The sequence below is a fragment of the Chamaea fasciata genome, unplaced genomic scaffold, assembly GCF_029207755.1.
Source record: "Chamaea fasciata isolate MVZ Bird 193981 ecotype frontalis unplaced genomic scaffold, bChaFas1.0.hap1 SCAF_18, whole genome shotgun sequence".
In the NCBI taxonomy this organism is placed as follows: Eukaryota; Metazoa; Chordata; class Aves; order Passeriformes; family Sylviidae; genus Chamaea; species Chamaea fasciata.
The window spans coordinates 1,487,691-1,514,508 of record NW_027094103.1 but is presented as its reverse complement, the minus strand read 5'-3'; the positions used below and the strand labels follow the sequence as shown (position 1 = coordinate 1,514,508).

At 49.1% G+C, this 26,818-nt stretch overlaps 1 protein-coding gene across 2 annotated transcripts; it reads right to left on the bottom strand.

Annotated features, from left to right (window-relative positions):
* Positions 1-1,224: 1,224 nt before the first annotated feature.
* ASCC2 (activating signal cointegrator 1 complex subunit 2) lies at positions 1,225-26,088 on the bottom strand. Of its 2 annotated transcripts, none has more exons than XM_066199829.1 (19): positions 26,014-26,088; positions 23,633-23,728; positions 21,969-22,127; positions 21,457-21,627; positions 19,400-19,529; positions 17,535-17,602; positions 16,986-17,096; positions 15,971-16,083; positions 14,870-14,944; positions 14,230-14,337; positions 13,096-13,164; positions 12,401-12,475; positions 11,807-11,984; positions 11,047-11,261; positions 9,417-9,536; positions 5,500-5,721; positions 3,679-3,787; positions 3,103-3,179; positions 1,225-2,364 (listed from the first exon to the last, which is right to left on the bottom strand). In XM_066199829.1, the coding sequence occupies exons 2-19, from the start codon at positions 23,711-23,713 to the stop codon at positions 2,196-2,198; spliced, it is 2,250 nt and encodes a 749-aa protein (XP_066055926.1). In that variant the 5' UTR covers positions 23,714-23,728; positions 26,014-26,088; the 3' UTR covers positions 1,225-2,195. The 2 variants fall into 2 exon arrangements, with proteins under 2 accessions (XP_066055926.1, XP_066055927.1); XM_066199830.1 differs by lacking the exon at positions 26,014-26,088 and adding an exon at positions 25,953-25,970.
* Between the last annotated feature and the right edge of the window lie 730 nt (positions 26,089-26,818).

Genomic DNA, 26,818 nt, shown 5'->3' with positions numbered 1-26,818 from the left:
ATGTGATGGAGGTTCCTGGTGCTGCTGCAGCCCTGCCCTAACAGAGGAATGTGCTCTGCACTGCTGGGCTGAGAATGGGCATCAGCTGTAACTTTCAGAGGTGATGTGGATCCCTTTCCTAATTATTCCTGTACCTTCTGGCTCCTCCCACGGCCCGAGGAGCAGAAGTGATGTCAGGTTTGTGTATCACACCTGCCTCCATCCCGACTGGGAAGGGATCACTCAGTTCCCCCCAGCAGCTGGCTCACAGGAGTCATGGAATGGTTTGGATGGGAAGGGACCTTAAAGATCATCCAGTTCCTCCCCCTGAACCTTCTCTCACCCTGCGCAGAGTCATTCCCTTCTCCCTGAAGAGCCCAGCCCTGCCTGGCCATGTCAAACACTCTTTCTACATGGGAAGGGATATTTGGGCACTTCTGGGGTAATGACTCAGTTAATTCCTCAGCTCTCAGGGAGATCTGGCTGAGTGACTCCTCTTCCCACCTTCCCAGCCCAGCAGCCCCATCTCTCCCTCCTCAGTCCATTTTCACTCATCAGGAATTCCAGCATAGGCTGAGGCAGAGGCCATTAGAGCCAGTGCTCATAACAGCTTTGTTGGGTTTGCAAACGAGTGCCAGGGGGGTAAAACATTTACTCTGAAAACACAACGAGCACTTAAACACTTGTGCTTGTTTTTGGAGCCAAATCCAACTACAGCTGTCCTAGTCCCAGCTGTGCTTTATGGAGATGGTTAGGAGAAAGGTTTAAGCTTTCTGGGACAATCCCATCCGAGTGAGTGCCAGCTCCCCGTGCTCTGCTGCTGTTCCACATCAGGCTGGGCAGCTCAGAGTTGCAGGCTCTGAGCAGCAAGAACCAATGCTGAATACAGGATGAGGGGACAGCACTGCAGTGGGCAGCAGGGAGGAGCTGAAGCCATCGGTGCAGAGAGCGGGAGCTGCAGGAGAGCAGCCTTATCCCAGCAGGGGATTTCCCTGGATACAGCATTTGGGGATGCTAGTAAACATAATTCCTTTCTCCATGCCTGTCATTGGGAGGTTTGGGCAGCACTGATAGGCAAAGAAAAATCTCCTCAGAGCACTCAGGGCTTCCCCTCATTTCATGGCAGTGGCTGTTCTGCTGCATTTCTGCCTCGCTGCAAACAGCCCCACAACGGCTCCAGTCACATTGCTGCCCTCTGCACAACACCAGGCACCAAGGTGCGGACCTTACTACCACCCTACTACCACTTTACCACCCCACTGCTCCTGCAGCACTGGGATTGCCCTGCAGCACAACCCACTGCTGATTTTCTCACTGTGGGGGTGACAGCCACAGGCACTGCTGCAGTGCAAGAAAATACAGCATGGTGGGGAGACGGCACTCAGGGCACTTTAACCAGTAAATTAACCAAGCAAAGCCTAATTGGATAGCAGGAAGTTTATCAATACTGTCTGTAAGGGCCTAAAAAAAACAACTAAGACATCTACATCCTTTATTTGTACCATCTGTTTTCACAGGCCTCAGTCAAGGGACAGAAATCCATAAGGTCTTACTCACCTGAACCCCTGTCGGTCTGTTGGCAATGGGAATAGACTGAGCCTTTCTCTGCCAGCACAAGGCTGTCTCAGGAGGTTTAGGTGGAGATAAGATTCTTCCCCCAGAGGGTGCTGGCACTGCCCAGGCTCCCCAGGGAATGGGCACGGCCCCAAGGCTGCCAGAGCTCCAGGAGCCTTTGGACAGCGCTGCCAGGGATGGCCTGGGTGGGATTGTTGGGGTGTCCTGGGCAGAGCCAGGAATGGGACTCAGTGATCCCTGTGGGTCCCTTCCAACTTGGGACAAACTGTAACTCAAGTTCAGGATAAGGCATGTCCATGGAAGGTGTGCTCTTGGAGCTGCCCACTCCAAGGTGGGCAGGGAGGGCACAAGGAGCCAGTACGAAAATAAAACTCTGTGAATTATAAATAGTACAAAAGGGCAGGAATGGCTGCTGCAGCCTGTCCCATGTATTGGGTGCAGGCACTGGCACACACAGTCAGGGCAGCTCCTTCCCGGGAACAGGCAGCACGCCCACAGGGAATGCAGCTCCATGTGAGCCCAGGTGCCAGGTATTGCACACAACATCCATCCCCCGAGCAAAGGGAATGCCGAGGAAACAAGGAAACGGAGCCTCCTGCTGGGCAGGGGCTGGTGCAGCCCCTGCTCTCAGGGGCAGCTGCTCAGGAAGGGATCATGCCCTTGCTGCGCTTCCTGTCAGCCATGGCCCGGCGGTTGTGGTTGGCTCTTGTGCTTTTGTTCGCTTCTTTCTTCCTCCGCTCCTGCACCGTCTCCCGGTTCTGCCCGTGGCCCTTGGCATTCCCAACAACGGCAGAGCTCTCATGTTTGTGCCTGGAGGACACAGAGAAAGGACATCACAACAGGCACCCCGCACTCCTGGGGAAGAAATCCCAGATCCCCACAAACACCGGGGTGGGAGAGGCTCAGCCTCAAGCCTCAGCTCATCCCAGGGCTCCCACAGCAGCCCAGGAGCAGCACCAGTCACACCACCACTGTGTCCTTCCACACACTGAGCCCAGCAGCTGGAAACAGCTGTGAAACTGTCCCAAAATCCCTGTGGGAGCTTTGGAAGTTGTCCTCTCCAAGATCCTGTCTTGCACAGGGTTCTGCTGCTTGGAGTGCCAGGACAAGGGGGAATGGCTTTATGCTGAAAAAGGGGAGATTTAGATTGGGTATTAGGAAGGAATTGTTCCCTGGGAGGGTGGGCAGGCCCTGGCACAGGGTGCCCAGAGCAGCTGTGGCTGCCCCTGGATCCCTGGCAGTGTCCAAGGCCAGGCTGGACATTGGGGCTTGGAGCCACCTGGGATGGTGGAAGGTGTCCCTGCCCACGGCAGGGGGTGGAACAAGATGGTGGTCTTAGGGTCCCTTCCCACCCAAACCATGCCATGATTCCACGCCATGCCTGCCCCTATTCAATGGGGTAAAACAACCATCAGTAAAGTAAAGGGTGGGTGAGGAAGTCCACGCCACTGTAGTAGGACCATGACACACAGGAATGTCAAGGAGCAGGAACACCCTCAACAATTCCAAACAAAACAGCAGCAGAGCCAGAGGGAGATCCTTGCTTACCCCTTCCTGGCAAGGAATGCCTGGCGCCTGGCTTCAGCCCTCTCCCGCAGCACCGCCGGGTCCTGTACAAAGTGGTCCTACAAGGAGGCAAGGGAACAGGTCAGGAAACTCATCAGCACCTCATCGAGCCTGGAGAGAAGAGGATTCTGCTGGGAACAGAGTCAATTCCTGGTTCATTACCTCTGGATCAGTGGGATTGGTGTCAGGGACTCTAAACACAACACTTGGCACAAAACCTGCCTGAAAACCTTCCTACACCATGGCTACTCGCAGCACATCTATGGAAATGGAGTGTCAGTGACCCTCAGAGTGCTCTGCGGGCACTGTCTGTCTCTAGGATAAAGCAGATTAAAGCTCCCCACGGAGGAAGTGTCGCTGCTCCAGCAGTTAGGCCAGGAAGCAGTGGAGAGCGGTGCTTGGGGACACACCACAGCCCAGCAGCCACTGAACAGCAGCTCAGTCCCTGCTGCTGCTCAAAGATTCCCTCTCTGAAAAAGGAAATCTGCTCCACATCACCTGAGGGTGAAGCAGGGAAGGAATGTGGTAAATCTTAATGCAACCCCAGCTAAATGTCACCTTTGTTCTTTCCTTTTCAGCTTCTTCTTCCTCCTCTTCATCCTCTTCCTCTGTCTCCTGTCCTTCCTCCTGCCCTTTAGGTCTCAAGACCTGAGGAATTGTGAATGGCCTGGGAATTAAGATGTAAATCGTTAGAAAAGAAAACAGCATAGCCACAAACACTTCTCTGAACAGCACATACTTTTTGGTTTGCATTATGTCCTTAAAAAGATGAGACTCTACAGATTTCATGGACTTCATTTTCCTGAAGAAAAAAAAGCCAGGAGACCCAGGAATTAATGCCACATTCCTATGGGCAATTAGCAAACACACTCTCCACTGGGGAATGCTCACTATGAAATTGTCATTGAAAATAATAATAATAGTTAAAAAAAACAACCCTGAAACCTCACAAGGAATTTCTCCACAGAAACAACTGCTTCCTTTGGGAAATGGGCATCCAGACACAGCCACAAGGCAATATTAAGGAGTATCCTCTGCCAGGCTTTAGCTCAGCAGTCAGGAAGCGTCTGTTGTACAAGACAAATTTGGACAGAACCATTAATGCTCAGCCACTGCTGTGCTCCAAACCTCTCTGAGTGGTCAGGGCTATCCAGGGAGCCCCAGTTCCATTGCTGTGCCCCAGCTTCCTACAGGGGGAAATCCCTGGAGAAATTAATCAGGCTTTATGAATCACTCTGGCCATGCAGAGCAAAGGGCCTGGGGGTGGAGGAAGAATTTACCACATGCCTATAACTCTTCTTTAACATAAATATGTGTCAGTGTTTAAATTCCATTGGAATTCTGACCCACCATTCCACTGCCAAAGAAATAAATGTAAAACACGAAAAGCCTTTGTTATGTCAAACCAACAGATCCAGTTTTCAGCAGTGACATCCACTAATTGTTTCTAGGGGCAGTGAGACCTGAAAGAGGGGAAAACACCTGGGTGCCACATTCTTACAGGAAAAACACAAAAAGGATTTAAATTGAAGTTTCTCAACACTTTAGAGGGGGGGAAAAAGAGACAAAAGAGCCTCAAAGCTTCTTTTTGGTTTGAGGTTAGGAATGGTGACATCTTCACAATACATCAGAATTCAAAAGGCTGCTTTCAGGATAGTTAAAGCAGCTTTTAAATCATGTGTTTTCTAAAATAAATATTCTCCAGCCTCCATCCCCACTAACCCTTTGCTTCCCAAAAGCTGATTGTGTGCAGCTGTCAGTCTTGGTGCAGAGTGCTGTGCAGCCCATCAGGGACTCAAATCCTGCTGCCAGCACTCAGAGGGGACTGGCAGGGAAAAGTCTGGTTGTAAAATTTCCCAAATTTTGAAGTTTCCCTTTGCTAACCAGCCATTTTAGGTTGCCCAGCTCCACGGATTTTCCAAGCTGTTTTTCGCTGCTGCAGGGCAGTTCCTCTAAGGAGAAGCACTGCTAAGTACAAGCTTCCACACAAGGCAAATTCCCCTCTTGGATTTGCTGATTGAGGCAATGGCCGAGTGGAAGCTGCAGAACATCCTGGGCACACTGTGTTTTCCTTTGCAACACGTTCTGGAAGTTTAGGAACTGTCTGGCTAGGAATTTAGTTTGCATTTATGTACAGCCACTTTTCATTGAGGTTCTTTGCCTCAAGGGTGCAATCACATTGTGTTCAAGGAATAGTCTGCCATCGGCACACTCCCTATCCACAGGGGAAACCTTCCTCCTTGCACACCACAGTGAAACCAGGTAAAGGGGTGGTTTGAAGCTCTCCTGGAGGAACAGAGCCCAAAGTACCGGGTTTGTGGGAGCCAGAGAATCCCCTGGTGATTCTCCCGTGGTCCCCTCCCTCCCCTCAGCATTCACCTCCTGGAGATGAGCTCGTCATCTGAGTCAGCGTCGTTAGCGCCCACTTGGTTCCCATCGTAGGTGTCGTCGTACTCGTCCTCGTAGTCCTCGTAGTGCTGGGCTGCTCCCGGCTCCAGGGGCAGCTCCTCCAGCACCACGCTGTACTGGCTGTAGCGCTGCTTCTGCTCCGTCACCAGCCGCTTGTCGTTCACCAAGCTCCGGGTCGTGTCCTTCTCCCTCCTGCCCGGGAACAGGGGAGGGAAAGGCAGGGGTCACAACCTTCCCTTGGAGCTGCTTTTCCCCGTTAGTCAATGGAATGTGAAGCAATGCAAACCTCCTCCCCAGTGCCACAGGCCCTCCTTACCTCACCCATTGGCCTGCTGGTTTATAAAATCAGGGAATGGCTTGGGCAGGAAGGGATCTTAAAGCTCATCTTACTCCACCCTCACACCTTCCACTGTCCCAGGCTGCTCCAAGCCCCGTCCAGCCTGGCCTTGGACACTGCCGGGGATCCAGGGGCAGCCACAGGTGCACCCTCAAAGGGAACAATTCCTTCCCAATATGCCATCCAGCCCTGCCCTCTGGTAGTGGGAAGCCATTCCCTGTGTCCTGTCATTCCAAGCCCTTGTAAACAGTCTCTCTTCCATCTTCTGTGTCAGCCCCTTCAGGTCCTGGAAGGCCACAATTAGGTCATCTCAAAGCTTTCTCTTCAGGCTGGACAATCCTAATTCTCCCAGCCTTTCCTCCCAGCAGAGCTGCTCCATCCCTCTGCTCATCCTGCTGCCTCCTCTGGTCTCACTCCAGCAGCTCCAGGTCCTTCCAGTGCAGGGCCCCAGGGCTGGATGGAGTGATCCAGGGTGGGTCATTTCTACGAGGGCTGTTTGGCCACTAAAAAAGAGCAGGAATTGGAGACCCCCGCTATCACTTCAGACAGAGAGGAGGCTTTCACAGGAGGCCAAATGCAATTCTATTCCAGATGAAACTTGGCCAAGGCGCATGGAGCACAAACGTGAGGGGCAAAGGACAAATGTAGATGAGGAGATCCAAAAAATAACCAGTGCAGGTGAGGATGAGAATAAACACAACTCCCAAGGCAAGGAACAAAACAGCAGAGAGCGATTGTGGCTCATCCTCTCAGAGCACTGCAAGGCCCTGTTTTTTAAATTTAGAAGGCAAGTAAATTATAGTCATTTTAAAGAAGGGAAGACCAAGAAACAGAGGGATTAAAAAGCAGTAGCAGTGTGTCTCAAGCTGCATAAGCTCTGAAGTCCCATTTTTCAGACCAGCCAAGTACATATTCACAGCAAAGCAATGTGAGATTCCGCTGTGCAGGGACAACTTGCAGCCCCCAAGTCCAGGAGGACCCAGCATCAGAGGATTTTACCAGAGAAAGGATCTGTCCAAGGCAGTGGCAGTGACTCAGGAAGGGACAGACTGAGGGGATGTGATCCAGCAGCCCCAGTTTTCATTCAGAATCTCAGAACAAAGGAAGAATACAGCTGGAGGTGGTTCCCTCTCTGCCATGACTCACTGCCTGCATTGGCTGCACAATGCCCTCCCAAGCACGTGGTGAGTTCACCCATGCCAGGATCCCTGGGATAACACCTCCTGTGGGAATTCAGCTGAGCCTGAACCCAGCTCCTGCTAATTGCTTCCTGTCGAGATGGTCTGATGACTGCACAGGAGCTGCATGAAATGGTCTGGGCACCAATCCCAGGAAAAACAGTGGGACGGCTCCTCTAGTCCCATGGAGCTCAGGACATGCTCTGGCTTCAGGAGACAGATTCAGCTGACAGCGAGGGCTGGACAGGCACAGACAAGTGCCATCACTTTTCAGGATCAGCAGAGTCTCTGTTGGCACATTCATTTCCTTGTGTTTGATTCCCTCCTCATCCTGGCTGGATCTCTCTTTCTCAAGGACAATCCCTGCCCCAAACTGCTGATGCTGAGTGTGGCCAGAACAACCTGCTCTGGCTCTTCAGGCACTATGGTGACACCAGGCTTAGCAACAGCACCCCAAACACAAGAGAATTTGGTGAGCACAAGTTATTTGGAAGGAGAAAAAAAAATAAATATTTGATACAATTCAAATCCAAAGCAGATCTCAGACTAAGCCTGGAGAGCCCTGTTACATCAATGCTGAAGATTAAATCCTGGAGACAAGCTACTGCAGCTTTTCCTTGGATTCAGTTGGATATGGTCACCTTTGGGCATTGCTTGCTCCAGGTTTTAAACTACTCAAGCCACAACTAGTATGTCTGGAGTCCTGCAGTTTTCCCAAATGTTCTGAAATGAAGAGAGGCAAACGACACCAGGAAGGGCAGCAGCAAGAGGATAATCCCATGAGGTCACATAACTACAGCAGGAGAGAGGAGAACTTCTCCAGGAGTGATGGTACCCCTGGAGAGGAGGCACCCCTGGAGGGCAGTGCCATGGGAGCCGATCCCAGGGCACAGCTCAGGGATGATTTACACCTTCCAAAGCTCTCCAAGTGATCTGCAGAGGGAGCTCTGAGCAGGATATTCCAGCCACTGGATGCTCTGTGCTGAACTCAGTGCTCTTTGGCCTTGACCAGCTGCTGCAGCAAGGCTTTGGGAATCAGGGATAACCCAGCACAGCTGTGCAAGGCTTTGGGAAAGAGGGATAACCAGCAAGGCTTTGGGAATCAGGGATAACCCAGCACAGCTGTGCAAGGCTTTGGGAAAGAGGGATAAGGAGCAAGGCTTTGGGAAAGAGGGATAACCAGCAAGGCTTTGGGAATCAGGGATAACCCAGCACAGCTGTGCAATGCACCTGTCTCACAGAGCAAGGCACCACCATGAGGAGAAAGGTTCTGTCTGTGAATTCTCAGCTGTGGACACAACAAAAGTCATGGCCTTGGCCAGAGAGAAAAGAAATTCCTTTCTTGCTCAGCCAAGACAGGGTCAGCACTGTGGCACTGCTCTGAGGAGCTGGGCCACTGGACCTGGGTACAGAAGTTGTTTTCTCCTGGAGCTTGATGCAACTTTGTAACCAAAACCTTACCTGGGAGCTCTCAGGCCATGCGGCTCCAAATCCAGCCAGACTTTTAGCTATCTGCTGTGTAAATACATCCCAACATTAAGATCACACTTGGCTGGTTAAAGGAGGTTTTTAAAGTCTAGTGGAAGGTGTCCCTGCCCATGGCAGAGAGTGGAACGAGATGAGCTTTGAAGTTCCTTCCAACCCAAACCATTCCATGATTCTGTGGTATGTTTTAAAAGAATCTGGTACAAGGGAACCACACTACAGAGCTGACATCAATGGGAGGCAGCACCACACACCCAGCTGGGCAGAAAGCAAAGCGAAAACTGGTGGGGTTTTATAGAAATCTCTGCACATGGCAGGGGATCCCTGCTCCTTGCAGGCAGATTGACTAACTGACCTTTAAAGTTCCCTCCCAACCCGAACTACACCACAAGTCCAAGTGCCCTTCTGCAGAAAGCTTTCCAGCAGTAGCAACAACAGAAGTAGTCTAAGGCACTGAATGTTAGCAGATGCTGAAGTAGATGCATATTGAATCTTCCCTTGGCTCTAAATCAAATCATTAGTTATTCTCAGCTCTGAGTCACAATCCCAGGCTCAGGGATGGTGCTTTTCAAGGTTTGTTGTTCAGTGCAAGTTTAACATTAAGCCCAAGGAACAAGAGCCTGACATTACAAATGAGCTTGGCAGAGCAATCTCCAGCAGCAGACACAGGAAAGCCAATTAGGAAAAACACTAAATGAAACCAACCCCCTCATATTATTTCATTTTTACTTTCCCAGACAAACAGGTGGGAAACATCTTTGATAAGCCTTTCCCCCTGCCAAAACATTCCTGCAGGAGGTTTTTAGGAGAGATAAATGAGCAGGTTCCAAGGTGTTTGTTCCTCCTGACAAGGCAGAGTTAATGACTGGGTGCCAGCACTCACTCACCTCTTGCCTTTCTGGATCCGAGACACATCCACTGCATCCCTACTGAAAACATCAAACTCATCATTCTGGAAAACATTATAGCGAGAGCTGACCAGAGGGGTAGGGTCTGGCTTCAGCTGTCTGTTAAAAAATAAGGAGAGAGAATAAAACCAAAAGTGAAGTGAGGAAGAGAAATCCTCTCCCATCCCTAAACCCTTGGTTTATCCTTTGTCAGTCCCAAACCGATCCTGAGTGCACCAAGAGGTGCTGGCTGAGCCTCAGGGTACAACCCCCTCCCTTCCCAGCCATGCTCCGGCACAAGAACAGCTCTTCCCAAAGTTTGGATTTGAGGAGAAACTAAAGTAACTCACAGAAAGCCAAGAGAAAACCCTTCTGTTCATTTCAGAGTCTATCAAACCATGCAGGACAACAGAATATTCAACAGACTGCCTGGTCTCAACACAGTGACTCAGTGAAGACAAACACTAAGTGTGATGAATTACAGGCTGGAAAAAATTCCAATAATTTGTTGCTGCTGATTTCAAGATATTTATCTCTCCAGTTAAATCTTTCTCAGGGTTCCAGGTTTATGTTTGTTCAACTTGTAAGTCAAAAGACTGTACTTTTGACATTCATTTTGGTGGTGCAGACAACTCAGCTGGGCAGCTGCAAATGCTGCTGTGCTCCCCTATAAATCAGCAGGGGTCAGAATTTGACATTTCCTATCGAACCAGCAGCTTTGTTTCAAGATGCAAAAGGCAGGAAGAAAAAAAATCCAGCTCTATCTTGTGGAACTGCTGGCTTTGCAGAAAAGCCAATCCTTCCTAAAGCCTGTCCTGCACCAGTTGTGCCAAAGTCAGCAGATCTGACTGCAGAAACACAAAGATTGTTGCAAAACTAAGATTTTTTTACATCATTTTTCCGATAAAGATGCTTTCCTTTAATGCAACAGCGAGACAGTCTGCCCATAACTCCATGAAATATGAACAAACAGCACATTCACTTCCTGATGCTCTGTCAGGAACTGCTGGTGCAGCACAAACACACACTCACAGCTGCAGACAAATTCCAACAACTCAATCCTGCCACCAGCTATAAACCCTCCATCCTTTGTCCAATCCAGGAAAGCAGAACACGCCAGGCAAGTTTGTCAGAGGGAAGATAAAAATGGATCTGAATTGTCATATCTTCATTCACAAACCAGCAGCCTGTTAAATAACCGTATTTGACCCTGTGGGTTGAATCGCCTCCTCTAAAGATGCCCTTTCCTGCAGGATAGCTGGGATTTTCACACCTGTGACAACGAACACTACAGCAAAATAACTTTTGAAGGCAACATATTCTATTGCCCAGAATTCCATTCCATTCTATCCCATCCTATTCTATCCTATTTCTATTCTATTCTGGCATTTCGTGTACAAATGGTTTTGTCCCCTGTCACAAAACACAACCCACAACCCAGCACTGAGCAGCAAAGGTCCCACTCCTCTGCAGGGACACAAAGAGGGCAGAAAACTGGTGACAGGTGACAATGAGAAGCTCTCACTGCAGTTCTCTACCCCAAATATGTGAATTCTTAGAGCTCTAAAAGCGTTGAGCCTTCAGTGAGAACAACTAAGTGAGACAGAAACAACCAGAGGTTGTCCCACACCTTTGCATCCTTCGGTCCAGCTTATCCAGGTATGGCACCAGCTTATCTTCCAGGATGTTGTTGATCACCTGCTCTGTGTCATATCCATACTCCTTCAGGCAGGCCAGGATGAAACCCTCTCCAAGGTCTGGCAGCAGATCCTTCACTTGGGAGATCAGGGAGTCCAGCTCCACGCCAGACACGCAGGCGACAGGCGCGGCCGCAGCGCCGGCACACTGCGGACACCAAACACAACTGGTGGGCACAGGGACAGAGCTGAGGGCAGGCAGTGTGCACAGAAATACAGGGAGAGCAGCACTCTGGGCTTCTGGGTTTAAACACACAAGTCCAACACCGGAGCCAAAAGAGAAATCAGCTGTTTAAACTCCACAAGGTTTCCGACACAGATTTGGGCACACCGCTCCTTTTCCCAGTCCCTGAGTCAGCAAGGACACCCTGGAGAATCCCTTCCTCAAATAACAGGCGAGCTCTGCATTTCAAAAATATGCACATGAACTGCAGGGATGAAGCAGAGTATTTGAATAATCCCCAGCAAGGGAAAACCCAAGCCATGGGAGCTGGAAGCAATTTGCTCAGAGATAACTCAGGATTCAGGTGTAGCTTCAGCTCTCATTTCCCAAGGCTGCATGGAGATCCAGCAAAGGTCAGAAGTGACACCAAATCTCATGTTGTCCCCAAAGCTGAGCAAATCAAGCCTGTCCTCACAGATGGAGGAAGGCCAGAAGAGCAGAGCCCCCAGGAAGAGCAGAGCTGTACCCACCTCATCCTCCAGGGCACACGCAGCCCCCGGATCCTCCCTGTCCTCAGGGGTGCTCTCTGCTATTGCTGAAGCTCCGTTGGATGCTGCTGCATCTTTAACAGCTTGTCCTTTTTTCCTGCCTACCCCTTCCCAGGCACTTTCCACTGCCTGGAGGATATAGGCTGTCCTGGTCTCATCTCTAAGAGCACAGCATTAAGGACATTCCTGGATGCACATGTTCAGGGATCACCTTGAAGTAACTAGAGGATTGTCAGTGACGTCCAAATATGCACCTACACCAACAGTCACAAAACCACTGAATGGTTTGTGTGGGAAGGGACCTTAGAGCTCATCTTGTCCCACCCCCTGCCATGGGCAAGGACAGCTTCCATTAGACCAGGTTGCTCCAAGCCCTGTCCAGCCTGGCCTTGGACACTTCCAGGGATCCAGGGGCAGCCACAGCTTCTCTGGGTAACAACTCCCCCCTCTCGTTTTTTTTCTGTTAAGGGAAAGCTTCCCAGTACTCCTTGCCAGTCATGCAGCTTAACCAGAGGCAGAAATGTCACTGGTGTGAAGGAATCCAAGAGCAGCCAGGTGTGCAAAGCCCAAGGATACAGTGCAGACGATGCCTGCTGGAGCAGACTCACATCATCCTCAACAGGGAACAGCTCGTCATAGTCACGGAGAAATCTGAAAACACAGGAGCAAGCTGAATCAGTGGAGCTCAATTAATTACCACTACTGTGCCTCTCGGAGTGCCTCAGTGCTCAGGCAGAACTGAGAACCTCTCACCCAATGCTGGATTCCAGCCATGCCTGATTTTGGTCCCACTACACCACAGCAACACTCCTCAGGTGTGAGGGCTGGAACCCAGTGCAGCATTACAGGGAAAATCTCTGCTTTACCACGTGAACGTGCTCAGAATGCCAGCATGGGCAGGAGGACAAGATGGAATTCCCAGTTCTGCCACTTCCTTTACATCTCCAGCATTAGTGTTTAATATTTTTCTGGTCTGGTCAGCCCAGCTGGAAAGCACAGATCTGTAATAACAGCCTAACTTGTCAGGGGAGCTAATGGCTAAATTGCTCTTCTCCTCTTTGAGAGGCTGGATTAAAGGGAGTGAAGAATAGCAATTCTTAGTGCCACAATCTGTGCTGCAGGCTGAAATCCTCTCATTGCACTTCTCCCAACAACTTACAACGATTTCTGACTCCCAAATGCCTCATAATGCTGCCTTAGGCAATTCTGCTGCAAAGAATGGCAGAGGAAGGAGCTGAGCCCCCCTCGGGCCTCTTGTCAGCCAGACTCACCTCCTTTCCTGAAGCACTGAGGTGAAGATCTGCAGAAATTCCTCAATAAACGGCTGAATATTCTCACAACTGCAGGAAACACAGCACAGTGAACACTCAGAGGTTAAGTGGGCCAAGGTTGGGCCCCACCAGCCAAACCACTCACATTTACACACCAAGGGAAAGCCTCATTTGAAAAGAGATTTCAGGCCACATTTGGCTTTCACAGGAGCAAAGAGTCCAATGGAGGTAAGTGGTTTTTAAGGCACCAGCAAACATTTCAGCACTTAGATCTAAAGCTGTATTACACCTAGAATTTTAAGTTTGCAGACAGACTTTAAAAATAGTTTGATGCCTCAGACTTGCAGTGAGCAGAAAAGGGTGTGCAGAGCTTTTGTAATTGTGTCTTCATGATGTCTTGGGATTACACCAGTGAACCTTCCAGGAAGTCTGTGCTCACCTGTGCAAGACAGCTGGCAAGCAAACTCCCATTGCAGCCTCAGTGCCCAAATCCCTGGGTGCTGCTGAGGCTCCAAGCCTTATTCCAATACACCTTTTGGTGGGAAAGGACCTTAAAGCCCATGCAGTTCCACCCCCTGCCATGGGCAGGGACACCTTCCACTATCCCAGGCTGCTCCAAGCCTCATCCAACCTTGGCCTTGGACACTGCCAGAGATGCCCAGCTTCTCTGGGCACCCTGTGCCAGGGCCTTACCACCCTCCCAGAGAACAATTTCTCCTCAGTATCCCATCTATCTCTGCCCTGTGGCAGTGGGAAGTCACTCCCCTTGTCCTGTCACTCCAAGCCGCTATAAACAGTCTCTCTCCATCTGTACTGTTGAACTCTTCAGGTCCTGGAAGGTCACAATCAGGTCTCAAGGTGTTACACATGATCAAAGTTTGCACGAGCCACACACTGGGGTCAGAAAGCTCATTGGACCCAGCTCACCACAGAGATTCTGGACCAAACAGCCCCATCTGGAACATTCCTGATACACAGGACAGCAGAGTTTGACCTCAGCCAAGTCTTTGGCTACAACCCCAACACAAATAGCAGTTTCTGTTCATTTTCTCCAGTAAAGTTGTAAATGAGAAACAATTTCTCCCACACAGCAATCAAGTAATTGGCGAGTAGAACAGAGCCAAGTGCCAATACCTGCTCTCCAGGATGGGCTGCAGACACACTTGGTTTATTAGGATGTGAAAAACTTCCATCATCTTCTTTCTGGAGTGTGAAATCCTCCTCCACAAATCAGCAAAAACACTTCAGAGAGAGCAAAAGACACTGTTGGTGTCAGCACAAGAATCTGTAACACATCTTTATGCCAGAGTTAATCCTCTAGAAGAATTTCATTACGAGAATAATTTCCTTGCTGCAAAGACCAGATATTAGACATATTTTATGGTCATTAGGGAAAATCCATGCTCCAAACAAAGCTGGTTTCAATTCCAATTGTCCTGGCAGCTCCCCACACGAGACCCCCACTGTACCAGCACAGCCTGTGCCTTACAGTGATGCTGAGCTACAGAGAGATATCACTCAGGTTCTCACACTTTGATACAATTTGAATGCACCTCCCATCAAATTCCTTCTTACACAGCACTAAAAATGATTCGTCATCCCACTGCCCAGGAAAATTTGGAATTACAGAAGTCATCTCTTCAGAGCTCTTAGAAGCAGCATAAAAAAAAGCCAGGCTCCTCAGGGATGGGTAAAGCAGCATGAAGTGAATTTTTAACTGAGCCCCTGGAAGTCTCACTGAAGATCCAAAGGAAGTCTCTGCAGGAATTCTCACCTGTTATCTTCATAATGCCTCTTCTTGATTGCAGATTCCAGCTCAGGAATTGCCAGTTCATAAAACGAAGCTAATCTGTACAAAGGGGGAACAAACCTGTACCTGTCAGCCAAGGTTCCAAAAATCATTTGCTAAAAGGCAGAACGAATGGCTGATTCCATTAAACCCTCCTCACCAGCAGTACTCATGAGCATCACCTCATTTTAGTATTTTTGCCCCAAAACAGAAGCAAAGACACCACAGATGAAGAGCAGCACTCTAAGGAAATCACAGAGAGGTCTTTGAAGAGGTAGGAAAGAAAAGTATTTGAGAAACATCCTGGTGCTGATCAGAACCATCTGCTCAACCCAGAAAAACCCTCAACACAGCCTGCAAAGACCCAACACTCACAGAATCACAGAAACCTTCAACTTGGAAAAGCCCCCAGGGAGCATCGAGTCCAACCATTCCCCAGCACTGCCAAGGCCACCACAGACCACGTCCCCAGGTGCCACATCCAACTGGCTGTTAAATCCCTGCAGGAATGGGGACTCCAGCACTGCCCTGGGCAGCTGTGCCAGGGTTGGACAGCTCTTTCCATGAAGAAATGTTCCCTAATACCCAACCTGAACCTCCCCTGGCACAGCCTGAGGCTGTTACCTCTCATGCCTTGTCATCTTCTCCCAGCCACTCAGCTTTGGCCAAACCTCATTGAGATTCTCTAGTATAAAACTTGGGCATAACACCAAAGACATTTGTTTTCAGATCCTGAAGAACTATTTCTCTGAAATACTTTCTGCTTCCCTTGTCTTGGGTCCTACAGCTGGAAGTTCTTTTTGTCCATAACTTGTCCCTCTCCACCCTTCCCAGAGCACACCAAGTACTGATTTTGGAAACTGTCATGGATGCCTGGCTCTAGGATCACTCCTAGGTAATGACACACATAGAACAGAAAATCCACACATCCCTATATCCATGCATTTATTATGCTGCACTCCTGTCAGAAAGGACCCAGCAGCCACTGCATTGAATCTGCCTCATTTAACAATGGGACAGGACACAGTAGCACATTCAGTATTTTTACACGGCCAGGACAAGCTCTGTCTGCACTCCAAGACATACCTGTAACAAAACTCGTGTTTTTGGAAGGTCTGGCAAGCCAAGGGAAAGACATCAAGAAAGGCCCAGAGAGTTGTGCAGGTGTCACATAAATACAGCACAATGTCCTTCAGCTCCTGAGAGGAAAGAGCAGTTACTGAGGGAAGAGCCGGGCAAGTTTTCCCAGCAGGAACACAGAATATGGGGGCCAGGCCTCTTCCTGACTGTACAGAGTCTGTATCAACCATAAACCTGCTACAGGGTCTGGGGGCAGAGACAACATTTCTCCTAAAACTCCTACCCTTTAAAGATCTATAATGCAATTCCAACTGTCTGCTTTCATTAAAGATCCTGTGAGATTATAAGAATTCAGATCCTGTTCTGGACAGTGACTTTGCCCTCAATACATCCTCCACATAGAGAATCTTTCCCCATGCAGCACTTTTCATGAAGCGCTGCACAGCAGAAACATGGGAATCAAGGGGATGTTTTCAGCAGTCTGGTCCAGTGCAAGCTGCATTTCCAAGGCAGCTGAAACAAACTGAATGACACACTAATTGATAGTTTCAGACTATCATTTATCAATACGTCATAGTTTGAACTGATATTTTGTTCCCACACACAAACTGAAAGACTAAGGTTTTGTAGAGGACCACATTCACTGTCTTTGTACAGACCCAGCACATAAACCCCTCTTAATTAACTACAGGTAAATTACACTGTTGTTAAAACACACATTTCTGAAGGAAAACAAACACCAGCTCTTATCACTGCCAGGGTTAGGTGGAGACTTGTGTCAGATATTCTGTTACATTATAAATAAGTTGGTTAAGCAAGGAAGTTGCCAGGTTTAAAACTATCCACATTCTAAAGGATATGATTGAAATGAATCAGCTCATGGTGGAAAGGTTTTATCACCATGTCCCAGGACAAAGAGTGCAACAATGGCACAAGAACCACGAGCTGTAGGAGCTTTTGGGAACAGAATGATCCTCTGTGGTCTGTTCAGTGTGCAGGAGTACAGAGAGTTCAGTCCTACCTGGAGGGGCATGTTTCCTGCAGTCACACTGACTTTCTCTTCCAGTTTCTGGGGCTCAGCAGATGCCCCTTCACACTGCAAACCACACTTGCGCAAAATGTTGTTGAACACCTAAATGAGGAGAACAGGGCAGTGTTAACAGACAGGAGCCAGCAGTGGGACACAGCAGAGAAAGCCAGAAGCTGAAGGAAGGTGGAAGGGAAGAGTCACCAAGTAATAATTTTAGATAAAGGTTCAGAACCTCCCTGACACACATTAACAAACTAGGGAAAGGGAGAAACAGCAAAGTCAGGGGAGGTTTAGTTTGGATATTAGGGAAAATTCCTCCCTCAGAGGGTGGTCAGAGCTCAAGGAGTGTTTGGACAATGAGTGGGATTGTTGGGGTGTCTGTGCAGGGCCAGGGGTTGGGTTTGATGATCCTTGTGGGTCCCTTCCAATGCAGGATATTCCATGATTTCATGAAATACATTCTGCCCGCCTACAATGTTCCCTTTCCACTCTCCAAGCTATGCCACACTTCCAGATGAAATCCCAGCAGGAAAGCAGTACCTGGAGGACAGTGGGCAGAGTCTCATCAAGGTCATTGAAGTAACTGGGCTGCTGAGTGAAGATATTTCCTGAAAAGGGAAAGGAGAGCATCTCTGTCAGTTCAGACATTAATGCCAATGAGCGAATTTGCACCAAAAAATGGTACTTGTGTTATTGCTGACACCCCCCAGACACACCTACTGACCATGTGGAACACAGCCCACCCTCACTCCCCAGCTCAGGCACTGAGCCCCAGCTCCCAGAAAGCTGATCCATCAGCTCTCCAAAGCCACTGGAGATCCAGCAATGGGAATATGCTCGTCAGAGCAGAGCAAATGAGATGTCAGATGATTCACGCTCCAGGGGCTGAATCAATGAATAATGCAAATACTATCGCTGAACAACCCCAGTTCCTTTATTTGACAACTGGAGTTGACTTTTAATTACTGATAACAGTTCAGCACACACCAGGAGATGTGCTGCCGAATATTTCTTAAAGGTAATGAGGCTTTAGTAAAACCTGCTATTATATTACTAGGACTCCATTATCTTTACAAAATACTCCACTGAGTAATGCCACACCATAAATCCTCACCAAGTAAGCACCAAGGCTCCTATTTTCCTGGAAATTACCGTTCAGATTATGAAAATTAAGAAAATTAATTCCTTCTCCAGCAAGGACAGAGCTATGAGACAAGTTTCAGATAAATTTATACCCTGAGAAGAACCTCAAGTTTATGAAGTCATCAATTACACACCAGAACTGCTCACGCCGTAATAAAATAATCAGGTGAGCAAATGCTTGGTCACCTGCATGCAGCATGACTCTGTGGCACTCCAGAGCATAATTCAAAAGAGGTTTCATTACTTAGGTCTTTTTCTGGAATATTTTAAGACACAGATAATCTAAGCTTCGCATCTGAAAGGGAAGTATCTATCTTGCCATGCCTGTTTTCCATCTCTGTGGCTCAACAGAGGAATTTAGAGTAGAAGCTACTGAGAATGGATAAAAAGATTAAAAATGCAAAGGTTTATCTAAGATTTTCTGGCTGGAAATTTGTCTGCACCACATGATCTCTAACACTTCTCATGTTAGTGAACCTGGAAACAAGACAAAAATGACCACCAAAGAAATGGAAAGCCTTCATCCCACAAGCTGCAGACAAAGTGGCTTAGAATTCAGGAAGAGCTCACTTAATCCAAAGGTAGATATTCTTCCACTCAGGTGCTGTTAAAGATCACAGGATTGGGAAGAGAGCACAGGATAAACAGAGAAGCTAAATCAATATGCTCCATCTTCACTCCTCAGCATCCATGGCTGGAAGCTCCTCCCTGTGTACTTGCCACTAAGGCCGTGTGTACAGACACAGAAATCCAGGGATAAGCACAGCATGAGCAAGGCTCTGAAGTGTTTGTGGTTTGGAAGCTCTGGCTACATCAATGTCTGCATTGAAGTTTCAGGTTCTCCCACTTCCCATAGCAGTGGTTACCTCACACTGAAAGTTTAACTTGGCTCCCAGCTCTGGGAACAACAGCGCTCACAGCTGGACTGTGCCCATCTCCCAACTCTCCTCCCTCCTCACCCTTTCCCATCTCTACCAGGGTTTCACAGAGCCCCACATTCCTCTTACAAGGGCTGAGGACACATTCAGTTGGCACAGGAAACAACTGAGTCTGAGTTTATGTCTAACAATACAAGCCTGGAGCAGGGCAGCAAAGCAGGACATGAAGCTTTCCTCGGAACAAGGAAACAAGCACATGGACAAAGAAAAGAACAATCTGATCTAGAAATGACAGATTTTCAGAGCAGTTCCACTGGTATAAACCCCACTCGTCATACAAGCAAAAGCCTAAATGTAGCAAGTTATTCCTTGGCTTTTACTGACCAATCATCTTCTGGAGCAGGAGGCCATTTCCTTTCCCAAAAAGGACACAGAGATCCAGAATCTTGGGGATATCGAACAGGAAGTTATTGTAAATAATTTCTCCAAAGACAGAGGGAGTGATAAAATGATCCTACAAAGACAGGAGAAAAACCAGAATTTAAAGGATAATCCATACCTTGCTCTGCAGTAACTCCAGCATTATAATGACACCTGCAAAAACAGCTCTCAAAGGTGTATTAAGGAATTTATTTCATAGAAGGCAGCAACTCTGCTTGAAACAGCTTTTGTGGAGCCATCTATTTCCACATTCTTGTCCCTGCAACACCAGGCACCCCACTGATCCCTTCACCAGGAGGTGAATTAATCTACCTGAAAGTTTTTCCAAGAATCTCCCTACAGGTCACCAGTTCCCAGTCTGACACCAGAACAGCTCAGTTCAGGAGCAGGAATGAATAACCAGGCACAGGGACAGCCTGAGGTTCTTGTACCCCGGGAGAGCAGAACCCAGCACCAGAGACCTCAGGGACGGGCAGGGAGAAACCCTGAAACTGCAGCTCTACATGCTGACTGCTGAACACTGTGCCAAAACCTCCTCACACTGAAGGCATTTCTTAGAAAATTCTAGATGAGAAATATTCCATTGTCTGACACTGAGAAACAGGCAGCTGAAATGTGATTTTGGATTTTCAGAAACCTGGTTTGCCTGTGACAGCAAATGTTTTCAATCCTAGCGAAAGGCAGGGCACATTCTCCCTGCTGAAGCAGAGGGATGGGGCTCAGTGCTGGCCAGGTTCCCTTTCCAGAACTCCTGCTGACTCCTGCATGACAAGGGACTATTCATTCCCTGCAGATCACTCAACTAGAAAATGGTTTCAAATGCTCGCCTGCCTCTCAGAGTGGTGAGGTTTAATCAGATCCTACAATGAAAGACACCACAGAGGTGTCAGGTACTTCTGCTGAAGTGGTGCCAGCTGCAGGCTCCAGCATTCCTTCATCCTGCTCCTGTCCCAGCCCTCCACTCCCAGGCCTTTCCCTCAAAACATCCTGAACCACTGTGATAAGCAAGAGAATCAACACAGCCCTAACATATCATGAACCAATGAGGAGATCCAGGGAGCGACTGCTGAAACACAAGGTGCCTCACTCATCCTGCCCAAAGGCCTGGTGAAAATCCCACAGCTCCAGATGGGAGTGGCACTCAATTAACACTAAGGATGGCTTTTAATTATAGAATCTCGGATTGGGCCGGGTGGGAAGGGACCTCAAAGCCCAGCCAGTGCCACCCCCTGCCATGGGCAGGGACACCTTCTGCTAGTCCAGGTTGCTCCAAGCCCTGTCCAGCCTGGCCTTCGACACTGCCAGGGATCCAGGGGCAGCCACAGCTGCTCTGGGCACCCTGTGCCAGGGCCTCAGCACCCTCCCAGGGAACAATTCCTGCCCAATATCCCATCCATCCCTGCCCTCCGGCACTGGGAAGCCATTCCCTGTGTCCTGTCCCTCCAGCCCTTGTCCCCAGTCCCTCTCCAGCTCTCCTGGAGCCCCTTTAGACCCTGGAAGGGGCTCTGAGCTCTCCCTGGAGCCTTCTGTTCTCCAGGCTGAATGCCTGATGATGCCAAGATAACAGTAACTTAGAGTGATTTCACTGTTTGTCCAAAACTTGGGGCAAGTTCAAGGAGAGACAAGAATTAGCAGGAATTTTGTGGCACCACGTGGCCCTGAGGGAGTGAATGCTCAGGAGCTGGTGGCCTGAGGAGCCTTTTTCCACGTGGCCACACGAAGGCCAACATGCTCTCTCTCCTCTTACCATGACATATACGACCACTACACATGGACAACCTGCTATTACTCAGGAAGGGGATCCAGGCAATCAACCAAGGAATCACTGCATAGTTCAGATACTTCAGCTCTGAGTGTTATCACCCCCACATGGAGAATCCAACTGATAAAATCATCAGGGAGAGGAACGTCGTGCAAGAAGAAAAATGACCCATTTCTCCAATTCTCTTTTTCCCTAAGTCACACAGCCTGGAGCATCTGCAAGGCATAGGAATATTTACCTTGGACTCCTTGTGGGTGGACATCCTGAGGAATGTGAGGAAGACACTCCGATGGAGGCACTTCTGCAGCTCATTCACCTCCGGATGGCAATCCCACAGCGCGTCGAACTTGCGAGGGGCGGAGCGCAGGTAGGAATCCAAACACTTCTGCAGGCTCTCATCAAAGATCACCTGGCACAAGGAAAAGCAGGAAAACGGGAAGGAGGGAATGTCACACCTTCATAGGTTGTGCTCCTGAGCAGCCCAGTTAAATTTAAAGCAATCTAAAACACTCAGGCATATGAAAAGGACTCCCGTATCCACCAAATACAAGCCAACTCTTAAAATTCACAGTGGAAAATCTTTAGGGAAATACTTTCTTTGCATTCTAAGGCGCAGTAATGTAAATGAAAATGTTTCCTGTGTGACACAATAAGCATAAACAAATCTTCATGAAAATGATGTAAGACTCATGGCTCTTACAAGCACCTAGATGTTTACGTTGTATCTTCAGATAAAAAAACAACGATTACCTGGCACCAGAATTTGTCATGAGGCAAAGCCAGAAGCCAGTTCAGGTCATCTGCAATGAATTTTGCTCGCTCCAGGAATTCCTCCACCAGAGCAGGGTCTCTGATGGCAGGAGGAGGTTTGTACAGCACAAACGACCGATCTGCTTTAATTTCTGGGTGCTGCAGAAAGCCAAAAAACCCACTGTATTAAAACTCCAGACCAAGTGACAGGAATGCACAGTTACCATCTGGTCACTGAGTTCCAGGAAACACAAAGTTACCTTTTAATAGAACTTGACATTTTAGACTCACAGAATGATTTGAGTGGGAAGCGACCTCAAAGCTCATCCAGTTTCACCTCTGTCACAGGCAGGGACACCTTCCACTATGCCCAAGCTCCATTGAACCTGGCCTTGGATATTTCCAGTGATCCAGGGGCAGCCACAGCTTCTCTGGGCACCCTGTGCCAGGGCCTCACCACCTTCACAGGGAACAATTTCTCCCCAATATCTAACCTAAATTTCAGTTTGAACCAGTTACTCCTTGTCCTGTCGACAGAAACATCCCATTCCCTGGTAACTTCCCATTTTCCACCCTTTCAAGGCAGTGGGTTTGTATCTTTCTTTCTATATGAACTACATTTCAGACCTTGGTAATTTGGCAGACGTTGCTCCTTGCTTTCTCTTAACCACAGCCTGACAAAGCAATCCTCCCACACCTTCAGAACAAAGAGCAGGAGGTACCTGACATGCATTTGAACTCCCTCTTTTTCCTCTGAACTGGTTCTTGCACAATATTCCATGAACTCAAACTGACACAACCATCAAAGACAGAAAGAAACACTTCACTACCTTTCCCAAGGGTGACTGAACCCTTTGTAGGGTTTGCCCAAATACACCCACCCTAAAAGGAGAATTCCAATGAGCAGCAGGTTTGGGCTCTGCCTCATCCCACACGTGTGCTCAGGGTTCCTCAAGAGTGAGCAGCATAGACAGTCCCACTCCTGCAACACACCCAAAAGGCTCTGTCCCGGCCTTATTTCTGGGAGAAAAGGGTTTCTGTGGGTTGAATTTTCTGGGTTTAACAAGCTGAAGGCACAAGGGATGGATCCCAGTGCTACAGCTCAGAGCTAAACTTGAGGCAGAGCTTGCAAAAGTCCCTGAGCATCTCTCCAGTGCAGCAGAGGTTACAGACTCAAGAGAGGGAATTGTGCTGGGAAAACACAGTTTACTCCAGATGTTGAGCACAGTAAGTTTGGTTCTTGTGTTTTGTTTGTTTTGTTGTTTTTTTTTTTTTTTAATGACAGGTAAATGAAATCTCAACTATCTGAACACATTACAAAGGCTTCTTTAACAAGCAGGCTGAACAAATTTCACAGAATCACAGAATCAGGGATCATCCAGCCCAGCCCCTGTCCCTGCCCAGACCCCCCAACAATCCCACCCAGGCCATCCCTGGCAGCGCTGTCCAAAGGCTCCTGGAGCTCTGGCAGCCTCGGGGCCGTGCCCATTCCCTGGGGAGCCTGGGCAGTGCCAGCACCCTCTGGGGGAGGAAGCTTTCCTGATCTCCAGCTAAACCTTCCAACACAACTCCAGCCATTCCTGTCACATATCCCAGACTGAGCCTCAATATCAGACAATTATTTATTGAAGGTCTGTTTGGCTTTCAGGAAAAACAGAGCTCACCAGTGCTGGTAAAGTTCTCAGCTTCCCCGTCTTGGGATCCCTTTCTGTCAGCTGGAGCTCATCCAGAGGCAATGCTGGCATCCTGGTGGCTTCTTCCTGTCCTCAGCAAACAAAAGCAGCACAGGATGCACTTTACAAAGTCAGTCAGGCAAAAGCAAAACAAAAGAGGCTGCAGCCCTGCTGTAACACACACACACACACACTGGCTGGGAATACATTTATGCCAAGCAATTTATACCCCACCAAAATGCCAAATCCTGAGGGAACACCCAGGAGCCACCTGGACACGTCTCAGAGGAAATCAGGAATGTGATGCTAAACCTTCACCCCTGCTCCTTACTGAAAGGCCACAGATACCTTCCAGGACAACAAAACACATTTGGGGACACTGTTTAATATGGAAATCAGATATTTAAATCGGGTTGCTGAAGGGCTGTGCTGAACTCTGGCCTTTGCAGCCTCTTTCAACACTTGCAGTGTCTCTCCTGGCAGCACAAACCGCAGGGACAATCTAAACACAGCCTTGTCTGTGCTTTAAAACAGTATTTGTGGTGCCTGTGTGTAGAATCTCACAGCACTCAGCCAGGCAAGAGACACAGGCTGAGCCTACAAACCCTTCCCCACTCCTGCCAATTCCCACGTGCTCACAAAACCATCGCTTCATCTTCAACAGCATTTGTGGGCTCAGAAATGTTTCAATTAACGTTCTGAAATGAACTATAAGTCAAATATTAGAGTAACTCAATAGAAAGAATGTTACAGGCACTGTTGAAGAAGTTCAGACTTTAAAAATAAAAGGAAGTTGCAGGTTAATAGAGCTTTTAAATTCTTTCGGGGGTTATGAGTTCTGCAAAATGGTACTAAAAAGTTATGTTCTTATTAAGAAGGTCACACATCTCCTCAGATGCACATTTAATTGCAGTCACATTGCCTGAGCTGAATAACAATTAAAACAAGAGCAGTGTTGCCAAAGCTGAACAACTCTGACTCAGGAGTTTAGACAGCAAGTGAAAAAATAACATTTTTCATTCCATAAATTTGTCACCCGTGGATTTAGGCAAAACTTCTGTAATCTAACATTTTAGAGCTCAATTAAAATAATACAGCACAGCAACAGCAATACCAATACCCACAGCTTAGAAAATTAAAAATAATTCTGTCTTTCCAGGGGAGTTTAGAAATTGAAATGTTGACAGGAGCGACTATTACTTTATGATAAACAATTTCTTTGGGGGAAAAAAAAAAGAAACCACCAAAACTTTTCAGCAGAATAAGCCAAGCTGGCTTCCAGTTCAGTTTCATCATATATTTAATTTGGCTCTTAAAATTTTTAGAGTCATTCTGAAAGCTGCACATAGAAATGTGTGTTTGTAACACAGAAAAACATGCCAAGTGTCTCATTTCAAGCCTGGAAGGCACAAGAATCTCCAGTCCAAGTCAAAAACATCCTGGAAGAGACAGAAGCCCTGCCCAAAAGCTTGTTCAGCTAGAGAAGAGAATAAATCTGAGTGTGATAACCTCAACAGAGAATTATTCCTGATCAGTCTCAGAAGCTTTTCCCCCCACAAAGAACTCTGGTCTAAACCACAAGCTCACGATTAATCTGTTGTGCCCTATGATTTCAGGTACAATGGGAAAGCCAAAGAACACGACGAACTACGGAAAGTTATTTTCCCAAGGAAACTTGTTTTTCCAGGAAAACTTATTTTCCCAGCACCAAATACGACCCCTGCCCTGCAATTCCCACTGATGCGCACATCCATGGGGACATCCAAGGTGAGGTGACACTGCTGAGGATGAGGCAGCAGCCACAGCCCAGCTGGCACAGGGAATGCTCCAGCATGAATTCATGGAATGGCTTATGTTGGAAGGGACCTTAAAGCTCACCCCATTCCAACCCTCGTCACCCAGGTGGCTCCAAGCCCTGTCCAACCTGCCCTTCGACACTGCCAGGGATCCAGGGGCAGCCACAGCTGCTCTGGGCACTCTGTGCCAGGGCCTGCCCACCCTCCCAGGGAACAATTCCTGCCCAATATCCCATCCATCCCTGCCCTCTGGCACTGGGAAGCCATTCCCTGTGTCCTGTCCCTCCAGCCCTTGTCCCCAGTCCCTCTCCAGCTCTCCTGGAGCCCCTTTAGGCCCTGGCAGGGGCTCTGAGCTCTCCCTGGAGCCTTCTGTTCTCCAGGTGAGCACCCCCAGCTCTGTCACCTGGGCCTTAGCCCATGGCCAGACACCCTCAGTTAACCCAACACCGCCGGTTAACCCGGGCCCTGCCGCTCCCGCGGCCACGTCCCCTGCCCGGACCCCGTCCCTGGCGCACCGGGCCGTGCCCAGCCGCTGCCGCTCTCCCCAACCTAGCCCCGCCACAGCCGCCCCGGTACCGGCACTGGCGTCGCTCTGGACCCGCGACGCTTCCGTGGCCAGGCGCTGCTTCCGGCCCCGAGCGGAACTACCGGGCTGGGCGGGGCCCGCAGCGGCTCCGCCCCGGCGGCGGCTCCGGCCCGGCTCCGGTCCGGCTGCGGAGCCGAGGGGCGGGAGCCGGGCTCGGGCGGTGCTGCAGTGACCACACGGGCGGGTTTAGCCCCAAACCCCCGCCCGCCCTCCGGATCGGCTGCAGCCACGGGCCTGGGGCAGTTACAGTCCGCGGGTTGTCTTGGGAGGGGAAGGAGCCTCCAGCTGTTCCTCCTTTGAAGGAAAACCATCTGGTTCAATAAATCACCTTTTTGAAGGAGACCTTTTCAACTTAACTGTGCTGGCCCATCCAGTGTCACAGGAGGGGAGAGGCCGGGCAGGGAAGGGGTTCTGCGGGGACAGGGACCTGTCGCAGCCGGCGGCACTCACGCTTCCCTCGGCTGGGACTTCTCCTTGCTCCTCGGGGAGGTGTCTGTGCATTACAGTCGGACAGCGCACGAAAAGGGCAATTCCTATCAATTCATGCGGGCACCGATAGTGAGACAGATAACATCGTCACATTTACACCGCACCGAAACCCCGGGAACGGGGCGCTTCCCAGCCTGCAAGGTGACACAGGCACATCCAGCCGTCACCAATCTCTGCTCCGAAGAGTCTCTGTTCTCCTCCTAAAGTTAGCCCAGAGTCCAGCTTTAGATGGCAAAGCGGCCTAAAATAGAAACCACGCCATGCGCTGTGCCGTGTGCCTCATTAGGGCCGGGCTGGAGCGGGTCC

Excerpts from the sequence above, each read along its gene's own strand:
- ASCC2 (XM_066199829.1), bottom strand. The coding sequence starts at position 23,713 with ATGCCAGCATTGCCTCTGGATGAGCTCCAGCTGACAGAAAGGGATCCC. Across the intron at positions 21,628-21,968 it reads ATGACAAATTCTGGTGCCAG|GTGATCTTTGATGAGAGCCT; the intron begins GTAATCGTTGTT and ends TCCTTGTGCCAG. Across the intron at positions 14,945-15,970 it reads AAACACGAGTTTTGTTACAG|ATTAGCTTCGTTTTATGAAC; the intron begins GTATGTCTTGGA and ends CCCTTTGTACAG.